Raw genomic sequence first — 22,309 nt, forward strand, 5'->3', positions numbered from 1 at the left:
GCAATGGCCGACATACAAGTAACCTAATTAATCAACTCATTTGAAAATTAAAAATAGAATGCATTGAAAAAACTTTATTGATGGATTTCCTAATTTTAGTGGATCAACTTAACCGATCTTTTCATCATGCTTTAAAAATAAATATTTTATATCGATCACAGCAATTCAATAGACTGAATGGCACATCTGGCGCAGTATTTTGCGGATTCGGTTGCCAATTTCTGAGATTAAGGATCTAGTAAACTTTCGCCTTATGTTTCCGGGATCTGAATTTCTCGAGAAACGGGAAAAATATTGTAAGAATTCTGTGAATTATCCGGATCCCGGGATATTTTTAAAATAATAATAAAAACTATTTATCACTACTTTCGTTGAGTAATCTATACAAACTGTAATATGAACAGGGATAGCAGCTATTCTAGATATTGTAATTTTATTTAGTTATTTTTTTTATTTAAAATCAACCACAATTCTTGATCCAATGAGATTCATATTAAATGTTTTGTTTTATTTATTTTTTCTTATTCAGTATTAATATGTATGTAAAAGCTTGAAAATAAAACACAAATTAATGTCTTTTATAATGATAACGATAGTGTCAATGTTATTACCATCACCTGAATCAAATCAGGACTAAAGTCTGATGGAGACAATAGATTTTACAGCATATAATTTGGAAATCGGAGAACTTATTTTGTTTTTAAGAATTTTCTTCAACAAGCCAAATTAATATGCCAAATAAAAAATGATTTACAAAAAAAAAGTTTGTGAGAGATTTGTTTTATCATGTTTGACCTCTCCTCACTTTCGCAAATTAGAAAAGTCCACCAGCAAAAATTATTCCATATCTTCTATAAATTTTCAGCCTAAATTTCCAGATCACCTTCGTCAAAATAAACACTTAATATTACACACTGCATGTACAATTTTTGCTAACACAAAAAAAAAGTTGCAACCGAAGGGATTCAAACCCCGCACCAACAGTACGGACTGACGCCTTAGCCCACTCGGCCATCAGACCGATGAAAAGCTGTAAGGATAAACGCATATATGAGCTTGACATTTCGGTCAAGTAGGTTTCCCATACTGATGGGCTACATATTTCAGGGTGTAAAATCACATAAAATTGCATAAAATAATGCAATATTTAATTTACACCCAGAACTTTTACACGCAGCTGGATTACTATTTTTATAGCTGTGTAGATCACAGTTTTTTATCCTTTATAGATGTGCTTAATCATTAATTCCCCGAGGGCTAGAAATTGCTCCGCCGCACGCCATGGCGGAAGGTAATTATTATTGAAATTGAATGTACCTAAAATGTTTTTTCGTGGAAAGGTAGCTCCCTTTTCGATATATGTGACCTAGAAAATATTTCACCTAGGGATTTTCGATTTTTTGTCATTTTCAGTTTTTTAACTGTATAAATGGTGGCGCACGGTACTTTTGGTTACTTTGCGGTTGCACAGCACCTCCCAAATGCTTTTAATTGCAATGGATACTGATCAAAGGGGTCGTCCATGAAATATTTCACAATATTTAAGGCCCCACCCACCCTTACAATCCCTCTCCCACCCCACCCCCCTAATTTATTTAACAAAGACAATAACATTATTTTTAGTATGCGGCGTCCATAAAGTATGGCACACTAAAATCAGAAAAAAATAACCCCCTCTCCCCTATGCCACACATTGTCACGCAACCCCCCCCCCTCCTCTTGAAAAGTCCGGCACGTTTTGTAATTTGTTTTTTTTTTTGACATTTTTACTTTTTTTAGTTCTGAGTTCAATCAATGCCTTGTATCATGTTTGATTTATGAGTTAAGCTTATCTAACATCAAATAACTTTTTTGTAAAAATTTTAAGCCTGAATTTTCATTTTTTTTCTATTTCCAGTACCCTTGGTATCCTTACACAGTTAGTTGCATATACCTAGCTCGACTTATTTCAGCACAACCGATTAGCAGAAAAAAAACAAAATTTACGGTTGATTTGGCTGACGAGTGTTAGGTAGTGCGATTCTCGGCATACTGCAAAATAAGTTCATTGTGTTTTTACTGGAGTGGGGCCTTAAATATTGTGAAATATTTCATGGACGACCCCTTTGATCAGTATCCATTGCAATTAAAAGGATTAGGGAGGTGCTGTGCAACCGCAAAGTAACCAAAAGTACCGTGCGCCTCCATTTATACAGTTAAAAAACTGAAAATGACAAAAAATCGAAAATCCCTAGGTGAAATATTTTCTAGGTCACAGATATCGAAAAGGGACCCCCTTAGCTACCTTTCCACGAAAAAATTTTTTAGGTACATTCAATTTCAATAATAATTACCTTCCGCCATGGCGTGCGCCGTGTTACGGCAGCTCCGAAACCGCGTCATCATCTCCCCCGCGAGAGCAAAGAACTCCGGCAGGGTAAAGAGATCTTCCCCGGTGACTTCTTGCTGGGCTGCATTGCCGCTACCGGCCGCGACCACGCTGGCAAACGATCGCCCCCAGCCAGGAGGGAACGCTGAATTGTCCGCTGGAATCGTTCGCTGGCCAGCTGCAGGAACGGCTGCACTCGTACTTCGTTGAGGAGGGTGGGACGCTGCTGCTTTCTTCTTCCTCTTTTCCTGCTCCTCGAGGTAGGACTTGTGCGCGACGCATCCGCGGTAATTACCGGAATGGTTACCGCCGCAGTTCGCGCACTTTACGCGCGGCTTGGTTTGTTCTGCGTTTCCCCCAAGTCCGCCTTTCGTGGCAGTGCGCACACCTCCGAGAGGTGTGACTCACCGCACTTCACGCAGCGGGGCTGGAGGTTGCAGTTCCGCGAGCCGTGGCCGAATTTCTGGCAACGGTGACATTGCGCTGCGTCCGTCGGATTTTTTGAGTAAAACCGCCAGTTTACCCAAAAACCGTCCAACGCCTTAGTCCGCCGCAGGTCTTGAATCTTGACGGTGCCGCGGTCGAAGTACAACAGGTACAGTGTGTGTGTACCTGTGACGGTTGTAGCTGCTTTCCTCGTCACTCAGCCTCGCGAACTTGTTACTGGTGGGAATGTTGGCGGATGTTGAAGCGCCATCGGTCGACGGATTGCCGGAAGTAGCTGAACGGAGCCTAAAAGGGCTGCGATCCTGGACGCGGTAATTAGCGTGTAATAATTTCGGGTCAAATCCTTTGGCGCACACACTCCCCGGCGCGATGGCGGACGACGCGGCGTTGGTTTGTTTACCTTTTTGCACACGGCCGGTAGACGAACTTCGCGGGTTTTTCGCACTCGAACTGCCACGGCCACGGCCGGCCCTTGGCATGCTGTTGGAGTAAACTCGCGGCTAATCACGGTAAATTACGGCGAAAAATTTCGAAAAAACGATGGAGCACTGAGCACTTGCCCACTCAGCGCGTTCCGTTTGAATTCCGTTAAGAATTCCGCTTGAGCGAAAAAAGTTCGAATCGAATTCTAAACAGTGTTCCCCAATCAAACCGTTCTCCGCTTGACGGGTTCATTCCGCTTCGAATTTCGCTTCGAAAATTACTTCGAAAATTTCTAAACAGTTTGTCAGATTGGGTTCCGCTTCGATTCCGTTTGAGCAGTTCTTGCACAAGGGCGACACCTGTGTATTGTGGAACCTCGATGACATTTCGCCGCGTTTCGCCGAAGCGGTTTTTCTTTTATTGTGTGAGTGTGGCCTGCTGAAGCAAATGTCAAATTTGCTCAATCTGTTTTTTTTTTCTCGAGTGCCTGTTTTTTTTGAAATTTTTTTTTTTGAAATTAAATATGTCTTTATTGAATATTCTTATAATAATTACATTTCTTTTACATGCTAAGTGGTATGGCCTAATGCTCTTCATCTTTGTTGTATTTTTCGTTTTATTATTAACTGATCACATTTATTTTATTTACTTCAAATTGTTTTACATTATTGCATTGAATCGAATACATTTGGGTAAAAAAGATAAAAAATCACTTTAACAACTAATCCTAACTTAAAACTAAAAAAATAAATTCATTGAAATATTCAAAATCACTAGAACGAGTAAACTACGAACTGTATTTTAAGATGAATGCTCCAAGAGTTCTTACTTGTTCCTGGCGAGTTTTGCAACCACGCAGTGTTGTTGTCATCTCGATGAAAATGTTCAAAAGTTCTTGTGGTGAAAACAGGTCACTACTGCCTTCACCCGTTGATGTTGGTTGGTTTTCCCTCGGTTGCTGACTGAAGCCTGGAGGTGTTGTATTCTCTGCAGCTCTTTGCCGCTGATTCAACGGCAATGGCTGCAGATTTGGAACCACTCGAACAGATCCCGCTCCCGCAGGTGACGCCAAAGCAGGAAAATCCACGTCCGTGTATGCTGGTGGTGTTCTGCGATGATTTGGTTGGTGCCTCGTCGTCGCTTGCTGCCGAATTTTTACAAACTCAGCTCGTTTTGGGCAGCTTCGATTCTTGGTAGAATGGTCGCCGCCGCAATTGAAGCATTTCGCTTCGATGTTCTCGTTGATTGTTTCGCAAGCTTGAGTTTTGTGCTCACCTCCGCAGGTTGCACAACGACTCCTGATGAAACAGTTCCTTCCACCATGTCCAAACTGCAAACAGTTCGAACATTGTGTCACGTCACGGTGCACTGGTCGATAACGTTCCCAAGTCACGATGATGTTGAAAATTGCCCGAACTGCTTTCAGCTCAGACGGCGTTGTCGATCCTTTCTCGAGATGAACCAGGTACAGTTGATCACGATACTTGATGTCTTTGTTGTGTCTCGTCATCTTGAAGACTTCGATCACGTTCATACATACCATACCAATCAGCATAGCGCACCAGGTACGCGTGCTGTAGCAAGAAGACGCTTCCATCTTTCTCGATCTTGAGCTGCTACTCTCCAATTTCCCAGGTTACAGATCTTCCGGATATCACCATTCACTTGATCTCCCCACCGTGCGCGCGGTTTCCCTGCTCTTCTGCCTGTTCCGCCAGCTGGTTCAGCGCGGTCAAAAAGCAGTCTGACAGGCTGGCTCTCGTCCATTCGGGCGACATGGCCGGCCCACCTGAGCCTCCCGATCTTCGCCTGGGTGGCGATGGTCGGTTCTTCAAGAAACGCGTGCAGTTCGTGGTTCATGCGTCTTCGCCACACTCCGTCAGACACCTGCACTCCACCGTAGATCGTTCGTAGCACCTTCCGTTCGAAAACTCCAAGGGCACGTTCGTCCTCCTGCCGCATCGTCCAAGTCTCGTGGCCATAGAGGACTACCGGTCTAATCAGTGTTTTGTACATCGTCAGCTTCGTGCGGCGTTGCACTCGATCTGATGTGAGAGTCTTCCGTGATCCGAAGTACGCACGATTCCCGGCAAAAATACGAGTCCGGATCTCTTTGCTGGTGTCGTTGTCGGCGGTTACCAGCGATCCCAAGTACACGAACTCGCTCACCTCCTCCAACTCATCATCATCCACAGCTAGAGGGGTGAGACACGGGGGGCCAACGTCCTTCGAACCCCTTCCTCTCATGTACTTCGTCTTCGTCGTATTCATGCCAAGTCCTACACGCCTTGCTTGTACCTTCAGTCGGGTGTAGACGTCCTTCACCGTCTCCAGGTTTCTTGCCACAATGTCGATGTCATCGGCAAAAGCAAGCAACTGGTAGGACTTGTTCATGATCGTGCCACTCGTGTCGATGCCCGCTCTTCGAATGATGCCCTCAAGGACGATGTTGAACAGCGCACAGGATAAGCCATCACCTTGCCGCAGCCCTCGGCGTGATCCGAAGGGTTCCGCTAAATCCCCCGAAACACGCACGTGACACATCACACCATCCAAGGTAGCCTTGATCAGCCGAGTCAGTTTATCCGGAAATCCGTTCTCGTGCATGATCTGCCATAGCTGCTCGCGGTCGACTGTATCATAAGCTGCCTTGAAGTCGATGAAGGTGTGATGTGTGGGCACGTTGTACTCACGACATTTCTCGAGGATCTGTCGGAGACAAAATATTTGGTCCGTGGTGGCGCGCGCGCCAGTGAAGCCCGCTTGGTAGGGCCCCACGAACCTCCTTGCATGGGGTGACAGCTGGCGGCAGAGGATCTGGGAGAGGATTTTGTAGGCCGCGTTGATAAGCGTAATGCCGCGGTAGTTGCCGCAGTCCAGCTTATCGCCCTTTTTGTAGATGGGGCACACGACACCATCCATCCACTCCTCCGGTAGCTTCTCCTCCTCCCAGATCTTGGAGATTACACAGTGAAGCGCCCTCGCCAGTTTCTCTCCTCCATATTTGAAGAGCTCACCGGGTAACCGATCCTTGCCGGCAGCTCTGTTGTTCTTCAGCTTCCTGATCTCCCTCTTCACCGTTTCTAGATCAGGCGCTGGGAACTGTTCATCAGCTGCGGGCGCTCCAAGGTTGACTCCAACGCCGTCTCCGTCCGCTTCATCGCCGTTGAGGTGCTCGTTGAAGTACTGCTTCCACCTGTCCAACACCTCGCTTTTGTTCACGATCAGGTTTCCCTCGTTGTCCCTGCACACATCGGCTCGCGGCACGAAGCCTTTGCGGGACCGGTTCACCTTCTCGTAAAACTTTCGCGACTCGTTGACTCGGAATAGCTGCTCCATTTCTGCGCAATCCCGGTCTTCCTGCTGGCGCTTCTTGAGCTTGAAGACCGCGACCTGCCGATTCCGAGCCTGCCTGTATCGTTCCACGTTCCCTCTCGTCGCCTTGTGCAGCTTCCTGTCGTAAGCTGCCTTCTTCTCGGCGGTAATCCGTTGGCACTCGTCGTCGTACCAATCGTTTCGGCTGACTCGGATCGCACTACCCAGTGTGGCTTCCGCTGCACTGCCGATGGCTGAGCGGATACGGCTCCAACCATCTTCGAGCGAGGCTGCGCCAAGTTCCTCCTCACCTGGCAGATTCGCTTCCAGCTGCTGCGCGTAACTGTGGGCCACTTCCCCGTTCTGCAGACATGCGGTGTTGAACGGAGGGGCCCGCCGGCTTCGGCGTTGGTTGAACACCGTCGACAGCTTTGAGCGCATGTCAACTCCAACTAGGTAGTGGTCCGAGTCAATATTCGCACCGCGAAAGGTGCGCACGTGCGTTACGTCCGAGAAGAATCGGCCGTCGATCAGGACGTGGTCGATTTGCGTTTTCGTCCGTTGGTCAGGTGATGTCCAGGTGGCTTTGTGGATGTCCTTGCGAGGGAAGTAGGTGCTCCTGACCACCATTCCTCGGGAGGCTGCAAAGTCAATGCAGCGTTGGCCGTTGTCGTTCGTGACCGAGTGCAGGCTTTCTGGGCCTATTGTCGGCCGATACATTTCCTCCCTCCCAAACCGAGCGTTCATATCCCCAATGATGACTTTCACATCCTGCCGCGGACAGCCGTCATACACCTCCTCCAGCGTCGCGTAGAATGCTTCCTTTTCATCATCGAACTTTTCCTCGTGGGGGCAGTGCACGTTGATTATGCTGTAGTTAAAGAAACGGCCTCTTATCCTCAACTTGCACATCCGCTCGCTGATCACCGTGAAGCCGAACACGCGATCCTGCATCTTGCCCCGCACAATAAAGCCGGTACCCAGCTTCTTGTCCTTGCCGCCGCTCAGAAAAAAACGGGAATCGGTCTGCCGACCTGGCCAGTCGAGCACCTGCTCCTCCTCCAAGCACACCTCCTGCAGTGCCACAACATCAAAGTTGCGAGGTTGCAACTCATTCGCCAATGCGAACTGGAAACCCAAAAAGTTCAGGGATCTGCAGTTCCAAGAACCGAGTCGCCAATCGGTGATCTGCTTTTTAATGGGCTTCTGCCGTTTGCTCCGGATTTCCAATCTTCTTGCCATTCGCGATCCTCTTTTTCGGTAGGCAGCCTTATCAGGGCCGCGCTACCTAGCCTCGGGGCGACGAGGTCGCCTACGAGCTACCGAGACTTAGCTCCGGTTTTCTCTCGATACCGTAACGGGGGCTTTTGTCTCGAAGCCTAACGGTCTTCATATCCGGAAGAGAACGTAGCAGCAAAACATAAATACACTGCTTTGTGCTTGTGTGCTTTTGCGCTACCGAAATCACTTTCTAAATTTTCAACAATTTCAAAAACTTTTACCACCTTTTTTTCTCAAAAAAATTGCACTCTCGACACACCGCGATCGACCTTTAATGGTGTGCGTGTCGTCACCCGTAGCGAAACACTAGCCCAGGCCACGACCGATCACTTGTTTTGCTTCCTTTGTTTCTTCCCACGATGCCGTCGCTGTGCAGCAGAATAATCTTCACTTTTTCTGCTCCGCCACCGATCGCAGGGGAAATATAATTCACTGCACTGATTCCCGGCACCTTCCCGCGTTGATTAGTATCACTTTGGGTCGCGATAAAACCGAGTACCGTGGTTTTGAGGATACTTTCGCGGAGCCGTATCGAGGCACAACAAGCGCGCACTACTGCACTACACCGATCACGTTCAACTTAAGAGTTTTGAGCTCTTCTTTCAGCACGCTCACATCCATGTCGTACAGGCCTCGGAGGACCTGTTTCATGGGGCGTTTACCTGGATCGTCATGGCTGTAGTATTCAATCTTGGTGTTGTTCAGGAAATCCCGAACGTAGTTGTAATCCTTTCTGGTAGGTAGCAGAATTTTGAGTCCATCAGCACACAAGCGAATGGAAGCTCGTAAAGCACCAGATTTGATAAACCCGGTCAGCCACTTTCGCACCGAATCCGATGACAATGTTTTCACAAAAATGGGTGGCAACTTTACCCGTCGTTCAAATTCTTCCTTCTCGCTCACGTCCACAGGGAGGGTAGCGAACTGGTTTCCAGACGAATTTTGAGCGTCCTTGCTCAAACTGCCTGGCTTTGCAGGTAGCGCTTCGGCATTCTTTAGCTTCTTCAAATCTGCCGATCCTGCTGGTGAGGACCGCCTCTTTTTCTTGCCGTGAGGCATTTTTGCACTTTTAAAGCCTTTCCAGGAGCTAATATCCAGGAGTACCTCACTGATTGATGTTCCACAAGGGAATCACGTGTGCACGAGAAAGTTCGTTATGGACGCAGGTTTGAACTTAAATACTTTTGAGTGAATTAATAAAATGTAATATTGATTTTCTCCCTTTCCCAGTCAAATCAATCCGAATCCTGAAAAGGAATCTAATTAGAATCGTATACGAATTCCGTTTTAAACGCAACAACCGGTTCCGTGTTCGAACCGGTTGTTGCGTTTGAAACGGAATTTGTATACGATTCTAGTTCGATTCCGTTTCAGAATTCGGATTGATTTGACTGTGTTCTTTGCAGAACCAAGCTAAGCCAGCCAGGAGGGAAGTTTTAACGACGTCACTCCGGAACATTTGCAGCACATTCTATCGGTGCTGTTGCACGGCAAGCTTCGCGAATTAGGACACACCGACTCGACAAACACGCACTTTGTGCGGCAGCTGTGCCGGGACTTTCCGCGGGAGCGTATGCCGGTGGTTCTAGCACCGCTGCTCAACCCGTAATGAACACTGCCTGAGGCAGTCTGGTGATGGAGATCGGCTACTCGTTTACGGCCTCGCTCGAAGACTGCAAGAATCACCTGCTGAAGGTTGGTGGCCGGGAGATATCGGCGCAGGATGTGGTCAAGGTTATTTCGTCGATGTGCGTCAAGCACGCGTCGCTGGGTCCAAGTCGGAGAAACGCTCCTGGAAGCCTGAGATCTTTGTGCAGGCACTGAAGGAAGGGGTTCCGAGCTTCAACTGGAATGATGGCTGTCTGGCGTTGGACCATCAGGAGTTCCTGATCAAGGACCGTCCCGGATGCCACCCAGGGCGATATATCCGGGCGGTCGGCCGTGTTTGTGACGCATGTGCCGTACCAGACGTACAACCGGATGGTGCCACCGCCGATTCACAATGTTTCCTGCAGGCAGGTTCCAACATCTAGTTCCCGACGCAGTACAGCCAGTTTGTTCCGCTGAGCCCGGCCCAGTTGCCAACAAGCACTACACTTGGTCCGCTTCGATTTGGTCAACCTAATGGAGCTGCACGTCGATGGCAGTGGCAAGAATCCGAAGTGTTGACCGGGGCCACCAAGAATGACGTCGTTACGGATTGCCCCGGGGAAGTTTTTTTTGTTTATTATTAATGGAAAATAAAAAATGTGAGGACTGGGGGGTTGGTTTTAGGTGGGTGTTTAATTTAACGAGAAATTTTAAGAAAAATAAATAAAATTCGGCCTATTTTGCCAAACAAAACATTAAACAACCTCTTTGGTTGAATTCAAATTAACTTTGGATTCACCAAAACAAAAAAAGAACAAACAAGAAGAAGAAGAAGAAGCTGTCAAAACCAACCCGTCAATTCCGTTTCGATTCCGTTTGAATTCCGCTTGAACCGATTTGCGGCGAAAACTCAAACGGAACCGGTTGTTGCGTTTGAAACGGAATGCGGTTTAGAATCTAAAACGAACACTGTTTAGAATTCGAATCGAACTTTTTTCGCTCAAGCGGAATTCTAAACGGAATTCAAACGGAACGCGCTGAGTGGGATGACTGCTGCCCAGTCAAATCAATCCGAATTCTGAAACGGGATCTAATTAGAATCGTATACAAATTCCGTTTCAAACGCAACAACCGGTTCGAACACGGAACCGGTTGTTGCGTTTGAAACGGAATTCGTATACGATTGTAATTAGATTCCGTTTCAGAATTCGGATTGATTTGACTGGGTGCTTGCACTCGTGCGTACACGGAGGTGACGCAAACAATTTTGAATACATATATTCCAAAAAAACGAGGAAAAAAATATTACTAAAAAGAAATTTATGTTTAAAAAAAATGTAAAAATATTTTATTTAAAAAAAACTTTTGGAATCTTTTGCGAACAATTTTAAGTATATTTCATCAATTCAAATAAATATTACACTGTGAAATTTAGGTTAACTTTAATTTAAATTAAAGTCAAAAATCTAATTATTTCTTTATTTCGATTGATTGTTTAGTACATTCAAACAGCTTGATTATATGATTCTATAACCTGATACATATTTTCCTTCGATATTGACACATCTATCTTCTATCTATCTTCTATCTATATATATATAAAATTTCGTCGGTATTGTTCGAACGCGCATCAGTTGATAACGGAAAGTCGGATCGGAGCGCTCTTTGCTGCGTTGGGTTCGTATAAGCCCAAGGAAGGTTCTTACGCTAAAGAGTGACAACTTTGGCCACTCTGGAACCGATTCCGGGGCATCGGCAAATTGTATGGGAAACGGTTCAAAAAAACAAATTTTGATCGTAGGAGGCGTCAAGATAAGTTCAAAGAAGAAAAAAACAAAGTGTCAAAAGGTATTTTGAAATGAAGAAAAAGTAAAAAGAAATAAAAAGTGAAAGCAATTCATGATATAGTTGTGAGTATTTACGAAAGAGTAAAACAAATTAAAAAGATTTTCATTTATTTTAGGTTTAAAATGTTGAGAAGAAAAAAGATAAATGAAATCAAAACAGAATCAACATGAACATCGGCTGAAAAACGACAAAAGTAGCAAATGATTTTTTTTTTTTTTTTTTGTTTGATGCCACTATCCACTGCGACCAGGAATTAGATCTATTGCGGACTTGCAATTCTATTTATAGAATCACAAAGGCTTCTTCTGTTATTAGGCAGATGGGACACGCACACACGCTATTGTTGAGCGAGTGTGTCGAGCGATCCACTGCCGTAACTTCGCCGCCGAAGAGGTTTGAATGTTTTTTTTCAATCCTCTTTGGCTCTGCCTTTTCCACTCTGTACTGTCCAAATGTATCGCTAGAACCGAAGTGCACATTTTACGTTTACTTATACCCAGCTAGCCCTTAAGTTCTGGTTTCTGAAAAACTCGTCCCTTCAAAGCACTTTTTGCGATCGGGCCGTGGAGCTCTGCAGGGCAATTATACAGAGAACAGTTGGTCCTTATACATGTGAAGAGTACAGGGGAAAGGATGTGCCGAGCCATGTGGGTTTGAAACCACGACCTTCCACTCATAAAGCGAAACCTGCAACCATTAGACCACAGGAGCTCGGCCTTTTAGCAAATGATATTTATAATATTGTGAAAGAAGAAAAATAAGTAAGAAAACGAACACAAAATGATGCAAAAAAAGTCTAAAAATAAGTATAAACTAAACTCAATAGTTCAGACAGAAAGAAAACTAACAACTTGCAGTTTTTGTCCAAAATTGAACACTTTCAAGTTCTTTTTAAGGAAAACCGTGTTCTAATATGTAAAAAAGTGCAACAGGATACAGATAATGAGAAAACAACAACAAACTATAACTAAAAAAGGGAACCTTTTAAAAAAGTGTTCAAAAAACAGATTCACGATAATGCAAGACTGCTTTATGAAAGTGAAAAAGTAAAAATACAAACAAATGACAACAAACACTTGGGATAAGAATCAAAGAAAAGAAATCAAGAACAAAATGTAAATTCATAAAGGATTCATAGTTCTTTACAAGAACAAAAAATGAAAAAAAAAAACAAAGAAAAATAAGAAGAATTCGTATCTCAATTAAAAAAGACAACGAAATTGATCATATACAGTATGTAAAAAAAGTATTTACACCCCTTGGCAAGGGGGTTGACACATCAAATATTTTCATTCGAATCATTCCGTTCATTCCAGAATGAAACCAGAATGATGTTGGAATGATGCTAATTTTTCTGATTCTGCCTAATATAATTTTTGCGTGTTAGGCTGGGAAATGTCATTGCATTTTTTGTGTCGAAACGTAAACAAACTGCAACAATCCTTCGCAGGCACGTTGGTTGCGTCGTTTGTTCCGTCGTCGAACGCAGAGAAATGAGTGGGCACGACAAATTGGGACGGGTGGTGGTTGCTACAGTCCACCGTGGCTTGCAATAAGTGGCGACGACGACTGGGGGACGTCGGATTGTGCTACCACTGATCGGAGAGGATACCCAGTATAGTGGTGGCCACTTTTGCTTGGTTAAAGAAATCGCGGAGTAGGCTCTCCTGGTTCCCAGTCTTAAGTGTGAAACTGTTCAATCAACAGCGAAGGTCTTCGAAGTTTTTTTTCCTTTATTTACGAATTCTCTTTCAGGAACTTGACTAGAACAATACACCTCCGGCACGTCCCTCATCACCTTCTCCGTAAAAGGAACAACAATCCGGGCGATTGCGGGAGGCTGACCTTTCCGACGAAAAACCCACCATGCAGCAGGCCGCCCAGAAAACCATAAAGGGTTAAGGACACAAGTACAAACAGCGCCACTCTGCCTCGTCCCAAGACCCCTCCCAACGCGGTGCTCAATCCGCGAACTGGCGGCGGCTCTGCAAGTTTCACTTCGCTTTCGCGCCATCTAGGGTCACGACGTGACGGCCAAAGTGCTGGCCATCAACAACGAAGCCAAGATGCCGCAAATGCGACCGCCACCCTTTAACGAACCATGTTCAACCCGGAAATGGAACCGCTCAAGTTTAAGTAGTGGAACGACAGCGACCGGAGCATCCCGTATGTGCCGGACGATCTCTACATCGATCCAACGAAGCTTGCGGAAGCGCCGAACGGAGGAGTGGCTATCGCGAGAAGTTACGAGGTGCAGCTGATCGACGTGGCCAACCGGAAGGTCGTCCTGGATCAAGTACGGCGAGCGTCTACTGGCGACGGGGCGTTGTCGAAAACTTGCTGGTGTTCGACATGGCGCCGCTGGCCGTCTATGATCATCTGAAGAGTGTGAATGACTTCAAAGAAATCAGCCAGAAGCTGAAGCCCGGCAGCAAAGTGGCCATCGTATCAGCTCATACACGAGGATGGAAACACGGGCAAAAACTGGCCGAAATATCTTAGCCAGTTGAAGATGCGAGGAAGGCGGCAAGGCTCGGCCCAAGACGCAAATCAAGAAGTCGAAGCAGTGACGGCCGACGGCCGACGATTATAGACAAACTATTTATCATTGCGTGGAATGTGAGAATCAATGAGTGAACAGAACAGAGGTTGGTCGTTGATAGTTTATGGTTCTTTCATAAAATCTCTATTTACAGAGCTCGATTGGCGATTGACCAGAAACACGTGAGGGAACACCCGCCCGAAGCACATTATCCCGATTCACCCCAACAGCCGCGCGATCCTGCTTACAAGAGCAAGAAGTGTGTCATACGCAAATCGCAGACAGCTCTCGCGATGTCGGAACCCTGGATGCCCGGATGAACGACAGATGGTAGATTCGGTAGGCGGACCACCCGTCCGCCCTTGGTACGGAACACGTACCGGAACAACACAAAAAAGACCAGTCACTATCTAATACCTCTTCTCCTTGGCCATCTCCACGCCCCCATGAATCTCCCAAGTCCGAAGTTATTCAACGAGGAGGCTCCCTCACGCTACAACCCCAAATATGACCGAATCGTCCCCCTGCCCACGTTCAACGACGAATCTCCGAATGTGGGTGAAAACTGCTGAAAGAGGAAACCAGCAGTTCAGGATTGGCGATGGCCGCCGGTTCGGTACAATCTCCGAACCTGCTGAACGACATGTGTGCGCTGCATTTGGATCAAAGTAAGTTTGTTAGTAGTACATCTCAGCATTAGCTGGATATTCTTGATATGGATTATCACCCTCTTTTTTCAGCCTACTCTATCAGAATCTTCAAGGTCAACCTCAACCTGCTATGCACAAACCTGCCTCGAAAGTGCCCCATGATCGATCACAGCGACAGACGGTGACGGCGAGTCCACCGCGAACGGCAGCAGTGGAACATTGCCCCGCACGAAGCTCGCCTTGGAGAAGCATTTGCAGCGGCCTTGCGTTCCCCTTCTCCGAACGGCGACCCTGGTGCAGCACTACCATTCCGAAATCGCCGGGCCGCACTGAGAGTCCAACCGGCTCGTGTACTACCTGAAACTGATCACCGACAGCATGATCTGGATAAGCCTAACTTGGCGAAGCCGGTAGGGCGTTGGCAATGCCCAAGCTCTAATACAATCAGCCGCGTGAAATTCCCCTCAGGTAGCAGTCGACGCGTTAGTTGGTGAGGAAGCTGCATTCCGAACCAACGCCCCTCTCCCTCACCCTCTACTAGGAAGCCATCAAGAAGCCAGCAGGTTTGAATTATCCGGTCCGTAAAACGCAACGAAATGCGAGTCAACCATTCCGTCCTGGTTCTGAAGCTGAACACCGTTCTAGAAATCAGACTCAGCCCCGGACCCTTCAAACTGTTTTGGAACCTTCTGCAACTGACCAGCGTACGTTGATGGAACATTTTCACCGCAGTCGCACCATCACGCAGGAAACCCCAGCAATCGCAATAAGTCCCAATTCGGTTTGATGTAATTCTAAAAAAAATCATGTGATTAAGCTTCATACTTGTATCTAAATAAAATTAAAAAAAATCCAAAACAAAAATTAGAAGAAAGCGTGTCCCCGAAATACGCCGGAACCTAGCCAAGATATACGCTCAAAATCTGGCCCAAGTCGTCCACAATAACTAGTTAAAATCTGACCTAATCCATCAGTGTAACCGCATAACCGAACTCAACTAAAGGCAGAAACCTGGGAAAAGTCTAGGAGAAATCGGCCAGAAGATCTCCGGCCACTGCCGCAAATTCATTCTCCCCACCACCCTCCACAAAAACAGCTTAACATCCGCCTGTTGTACGAGTTGGCCCTGTCTCGCTCCCTACTCCTGCCCCAGCCGCCGTCAAATCTTTCCTGACCCTCTGCAACTGTATTTCCTATTCGCGAAACTGAGCAGACTCTGTTTAAACCCGCTGAAAAGACTCAGCCAAGGACTCAGCAGATCCAAATCTTCATTCTTTATTTCATCCTGAACTGCGTCCCGCACATCTACAGAAAGTACAGATCCAGCGCGGCCACCAGAAGGCGGGTTTTGTCCGGAAGAATATATTTCACTCCATCATCTAACACCTCCTTGAAGAACCGTGGCAGGAACCTGTCAAGAGTGCGCCCTCCGCCAAGAATCCAATACCGATCCATACACACGTCGGCAAAACTGACTCCTCAAACTCCAACTCTCGTTCGCCGATCCTCCCAACATCGTGGCCAATACCCGGATTGTTTTCGGGTCGGTTCGCTCAGTCAGACACTAGTGTAGGCCAAAACATGTCAGTCCAGTCGTTTCTCCGGATCTAAACGGCACGGTCCACAGAACAACCGCAGACTCCCCTTCCAAAGCACCCAGCACCAACAAATGTTTTGATTCTGAAAGATAAATATTATGACAGCCACACTGTTATCTGCACTTGCTCATTTTTGCCAGAATCATCCTCGTCATTCCAGTCATTCCAGAATTAACCCGGAATTATTCCAGAATGATCGAGTGTCAACCCCCTTGCCCCTTGGGCACTATGCACATTTTGTGATGAAACATATAAACAATTTAAAGTTTGACAGAAACCTAGTACTACGTTTTATTCAGAAACTCATGCCGAACATTTTGCTATAAAAAGCTCATGAAATTATGTTTTCTATAAAAAGTTATACAACAAATACTATTACAAAAATCAAAAAAGGTGCAAAAAAAGTTTGTACGCCTTTCGAAAAATTAACATACCGTAATCTGGGGTGAATCGGGACTACAGTCTGAATAGGGACAGCAGTTTTTAGAGCACCTAAAGCTTTTAAATTTGGAAACGGATGTACACATTTTGTTGGCCTGAGTCTGTTCTAACCGAAACCAACCAGAAAAATCAAAATATTGTGTTCCAACATGGTTAAAACTGCTGTCCCAATTCGCCCCATTTGTCCCGATTGACCCCAGTTTACGGTATATAAAGTTATTTGTTGACAAATCACCATAAATCCAGTCTCCCAACTCCAAATAGGCATCCTTGACTGATCAAAAAATTAATTTGGATTGAATATAAAGTTTACTAATTACATAGTATAAAAGTTGATATAACTCTGGAAATTCTATAAAAAACTTATCTAAACTTGATTTTGAAAACTTTCAATTTAACTAAATGTCAATATATTACCATAGAATTGCTAAATAAACATTCTGGAGTGGGTATAACACCGTTTTGAGGGTCTTTGTATCGCTAGAATAGATTTTTCGTTGGAATTTCATACCAACCCGGAATTACGTCATCGGAAAATCCGCCGGCATCCGACCTGGTCCACAATTCACAAGTTAACCTATGTGGCATCGGAAAGGGCATAAAATTTACGATCTTTTGATACCCATACATCTAGGTTCTCAATAATACCCTTGGTGCACGTTTGCCCACTTTTGAAAAAAATATTTTTGAAAAGCTGAGAAAATTCTCTATATCTTGATTTATTGAACTTTGTTGATACGACCCTTAGTTGATGAGATATTGCCATGCAAGTGTTTAAAAACAGGAAAATTGATGTTTTCTAATGGTACGTTCGTTTGAAGAGCCGGTGCCTCGTCGAATGCCAGTTTTGGTTCAAACGAACGGTCCAGTTTTGCTCTCAGTTTTTATGCTTGTGTGCGTGCGTGGTGTTTTGTTTTGGTTCAAAAAACGTCAGTCAAAATTAGATCGTTGCGAATTGAACGTACCTCCGCGCTGGTATTACCCTGTTTGAAAAATGTCGCACGTCGTACAAGCTGTCGCGCGGTTTTGGTTTTACCGTTTCGATATCGATTGGTCGAAAGGACGACAAACGTACGACAAACACTCGACATGCCCGACATTGTTTTTTCCATCGATTTCCCTTCAATTCGACGTCACGATTTTCGTCGACGCAAACAGTTTGACAGTTCTCTTCAGTTTGTCTTGTTTGGACTTGAATGCAACCGAATCGAACCAGTTATTGTTGATGTTGGGCTTCGGAAGGATTTTGACCGGTAAGTTGTGCTTCTTTTTCTGTCGGAAAGTTCCGGCCGGAGTGGGCAAGTGGCCAAATTATAGTTTCTTATGTTCCAGATATTCAGAATTCTGTCTTCGTGGCGGTGGAGGAGGAGGACGAGCAGACATGCATCCGCTCTAACTCCTCTTTTAGAAGAACTTGTTTGGCATTTCACGTAGAAGATACCTAGCATGTTGTGCCAGTGATTAGAATACGCTAATTACGCTTGTCTTTTAGGCTCCCGAAGACCCTGAGAGATTATTTTGAAACCCAACCGAGATATAGGTTAAGAACTCTTAATTGCACTCAAAGAGCTTTTAAGAAGTTCTTCTTGAGAGCTTAAGCGAACATTATCATGAAAATATAGCTAAAATCGGGTTTTCCAATGAACCAATGTTTTCTACACATTATTCAAGCCAAAAACAAGAGATTTTTACCTAGCAACAAGCATAACATTGCTTTAAACGAAAATGCCATCTAGAACAAGCTGAGTGCCGTTAAAAAGAGCTCATAGTGCCGATGCATGTCTGAGGACGAGACGCATGAATCCGGCGGGCCAGGTCTTCGTGGCGGAAGACAGGACTGGGAGGAACCGAGCTTATGGAGGATATGGTTCATTCCAAAGGAGGAGGAGGATGAATCACCGAATGTCAAAAGTTCTACCCAAGGTAAGAGAAAAGGGGTACAGAATAATCATCTCGTGGCGGTGTTTCTGATCCACCGGATTTTTTAATCAATAGAACTGTTGCTTCAAGTCATTGAAATGATGGAAGAGGCGCATTTCAAAGTATCGGGAGTGAGCTTGGAAGACCGGAAGTATGAGGGCTAATATTGGGTGTTATGATTATTGGACTTCAGAATTGTATAATAAAAAACTCTAACATTTGACTAATCAAAAATTAACTCCTTAAGGAAATTTTTAGTATCTCTGATTTAACCCTTTAAGGCCCAGAACTTTTTATACAGTTTTTATTACCTAAAAAGTAGTTAACATTGAAAAAACGGATTTTTGGAATGGTGTAAGTGCTCCGCCAGGAACATCTTGATGATGAGTTGCAATATTTAAAAACTACCAACATCCTGAATTCTCTAATATTTTACAGTTTTTTTTTATATTTTTTTACCGAAAAAATAAAATTAATTTAAATAAAAAAGGTTGAAAACAAAGCAGATTACAAAAAAAATAATTATTTTTAAAAGGTTTACAAAAATATTTTTTTAAATGAAAAAAATATTTATAATAAAATTATAACAAATTGAAAAAATGCAGATTACAAAAAGGTAAAAGCAATATCTTTTTTTATTTCAAACACTTAGAATAAAATTCTAAAATAATTCTAAAATTCTAAAAATCTAAAATTTTAAAATTCTAAAATTCTAAAATTTTAGAATTTTTTAGAATTTGTAGATTTTTTTAGAATTTTAGGAATATTTTTTTTTAATTTTAGAATTTTGTGATCTTAAAATTTTAGAATTAAAGATTTATAGAAATTAAGAATTTTAGTGTTTCAGAATTTTAAAGTTCTAAAACTCTAAATTCTAAAATTTTTTTTAATAATTTTGAATTCTTAGGTTATACAATATTTAATCTCTTCAATTTTTATGTTGTATTACACTCAGCCCCCGGTGGTTGGTCACTTTTTCGTTTGTAAAATGGGTGTCAAACTAAAAAGTGACCATAAAGTGACCCCTTTCGTTTGACAACAGTTTGCGTCAAACCATCGGGTTTTGAGCTAGGGGCAAGACACAGTTAATCAATTATCTTCACACTAATTAATTAGCGCTGATTTTAGTCAATAAGCTAATTGATAAGCACTGATTTGATATCCCATTCCCATCTTACATTAAGTAATCTTGTCGTGGAGAAATTTCATTTTGACAGTTTGAAAATAATCTTTGCTTTCGTCTGAACCGAAGGTGTTGTAAGGTTTAAACCGGTAAAGACCGGTTCCGGGCACTGCCGGAACATGGATTTCGACTTGGCCACAACCAGCAGAAAACTCAAGGCTGAAGCCTGCATAATCCGGCCAAGTTTGGCTGCACAAGAAGGAGTCCAAGGACAAGGAGCTGTCGGCGAACGTTTATATAGAAGTGGGAGTGGGAGCAAAACAATGCGATAGGTAAACAGGACACGGCCTCCAAAGCAAATGGAAGCTGCCCTCGACGGATGTCCAACGAACGCTTCAGTTTCCCCCACCGGGTGTTCGGCCCAAAAGTCCGCCTGTTTCTCTTCCACAACCCTGTTTGAAAAATGTCGCACGTCGTACAAGCTGTCGCGCGGTTTTGATTTTACCGTTTCGATATCGATTGGTCGAAAGGACGACAAACGTACGACAAACACTCGACATGCCCAACATTGTTTTTTTCCATCGATTTCCCTTCAATTCGACGTCGATTATCAGTTTGACAGTTCTTTTCAGTTGATCTTGTTCGGACTTGATTGCAACCGAGCCGAACCAGTTGTTGTTGGTTTTAGGCTTGGGAGGATTTTGGACAGTTTAAAGGTAAGTTGTGTTCTAGGTTGAATTACTTTTTCTACCGGAGTGGGCGAGCGACCGAATCAAAGTGTCTTGTATTCCAGATTTCGGTCTTCGTGGCGGTATAGGAGGGAGAGGAGGAGGAGGAGGAGGACAGGAAATATGGTTTACTCGGCGGGCCATTCCGGAAGACGGGACGGGAAGGAACCAGTTTGCAATCGAGGAAGCGGTTGGTGAGTCATGTTTTAGAAACGATGGAGGAGGTGTGCTAGAAGTGCGATTGGACGATCGAAATTAAAAATAGGATGAATGAAACATCGCAAATTCTTAACTTTTCAGTCCAATAATTCCAAACTGAAAAATAAAAAATCTAAAATACTAAAGTTTAAAAAAAAAATTCAACGCTGATTTGATTTGATAATTGTAAAATTAAATTATAAAGTTTTTCTTTCTTATATAAAATTCTAGCATTCCAGGACTTAAGAATGCAAGAATTTGAAAATTCTAAATTTATTTAATTTCTTGATATTGTGGAAATTGTTAACATTCTCGAATTTCTTGAATTTATTAATTCTAAAAATTCTCAAAGTCTTCAAATATTTAAAAAAAAATTAAATTCTAAAATATGAAAATTTTAAAATTGACAAAAAATTAACTACTAAAATTCCCTAATTCTTAAATACTAAAATTCTTCAATTCATAAATACTTAAAATCTAACATTATAAAGTTCTTAAATTCCTAAACCGTTTGTCGGACACGTTGGAATTTCGAATTCGAAAATTCTAAACATTATAAGTTCTAAAATTCCAAAATTGTAAACTCTAAAAATGCTAAAACTTAAATAATTTATATTTTTAAATAAAAAAGTACAATTCTAAAAATTATAAAAATTATAAAAATTAAAAAAAATACAAAGTACAAAAATTATACAAAATTAAAAAACTACAAAAAAAATTAAGTTCCAAAAATGTTATTAGTTTTTAATTTCTTTTAAATATTTTAAACTTTAAAAAATCTTTAAAAAAATCTAAAAATTCTTGAATTTTAAAATTTTAAATTGGAAAAATCTACAATCTATGATTTTTGAAAATTTTAGAATTTTAGAATTTCAGAATTTTAGAATTTTAGAATTTTAGAATTTTAGAATTTTAGAATTTTAGAATTTTAGAATTTTAGAATTTTAGAATTTTAGAATTTTAGAATTTTAGAATTTTAGAATTTTAGAATTTTAGAATTTTAGAATTTTAGAATTTTAGAATTTTAGAATTTTAGAATTTTAGAATTTTAGAATTTTAGAATTTTAGAATTTTAGAATTTTAGAATTTTAGAATTTTAGAATTTTAGAATTTTAGAATTTTAGAATTTTAGAATTTTAGAATTTTAGAATTTTAGAATTTTAGAATTTTAGAATTTTAGAATTTTAGAATTTTAGAATTTTAGAATTTTAGAATTTTAGAATTTTAGAATTTTAGAATTTTAGAATTTTAGAATTTTAGAATTTTAGAATTTTAGAATTTTAGAATTTTAGAATTTTAGAATTTTAGAATTTTAGAATTTTAGAATTTTAGAATTTTAGAATTTTAGAATTTTAGAATTTTAGAATTTTAGAATTTTAGAATTTTAGAATTTTAGAATTTTAGAATTTTAGAATTTTAGAATTTTAGAATTTTAGAATTTTAGAATTTTAGAATTTTAGAATTTTAGAATTTTAGAATTTTAGAATTTTAGAATTTTAGAATTTTAGAATTTTAGAATTTTAGAATTTTAGAATTTTAGAATTTTAGAATTTTAGAATTTTAGAATTTTAGAATTTTAGAATTTTAGAATTTTAGAATTTTAGAATTTTAGAATTTTAGAATTTTAGAATTTTAGAATTTTAGAATTTTAGAATTTTAGAATTTTAGAATTTTAGAATTTTAGAATTTTAGAATTTTAGAATTTTAGAATTTTAGAATTTTAGAATTTTAGAATTTTAGAATTTTAGAATTTTAGAATTTTAGAATTTTAGAATTTTAGAATTTTAGAATTTTAGAATTTTAGAATTTTAGAATTTTAGAATTTTAGAATTTTAGA

General features: G+C 42.1%; 1 protein-coding gene across 10 annotated transcripts in view; it reads left to right on the forward strand.

Annotated features, from left to right (window-relative positions):
* Positions 1–22,309, forward strand: part of LOC120429194 (armadillo-like helical domain-containing protein 3) — a 186,123-nt gene that overhangs the window by 152,815 nt on the left and 10,999 nt on the right. The window contains exons 7-9 of one of the 10 annotated variants that reach the window (XR_008212293.1): positions 11,388–11,466; positions 11,993–17,933; positions 17,996–18,148. The exons of 3 other annotated variants lie outside the window; for them this stretch is intronic. Coding sequence is in view for 3 of the 7 variants with exons in the window: in XM_052709056.1 (XP_052565016.1) it covers positions 1,898–2,011 (114 nt within the window). In the remaining 4 variants the exon portion in view is untranslated. Of the gene's footprint in view, positions 1–1,897; positions 2,027–11,058; positions 11,214–11,387; positions 11,467–11,992; positions 18,149–22,309 lie in introns of those variants that run through there. 6 more of the 10 variants (XR_008212291.1, XR_008212292.1, XR_008212290.1 and 3 more) reach the window with 6 other exon arrangements.

The sequence above is a fragment of the Culex pipiens genome, chromosome 1 (genome assembly GCF_016801865.2).
Source record: "Culex pipiens pallens isolate TS chromosome 1, TS_CPP_V2, whole genome shotgun sequence".
Taxonomy (NCBI): domain Eukaryota; kingdom Metazoa; phylum Arthropoda; class Insecta; order Diptera; family Culicidae; genus Culex; species Culex pipiens.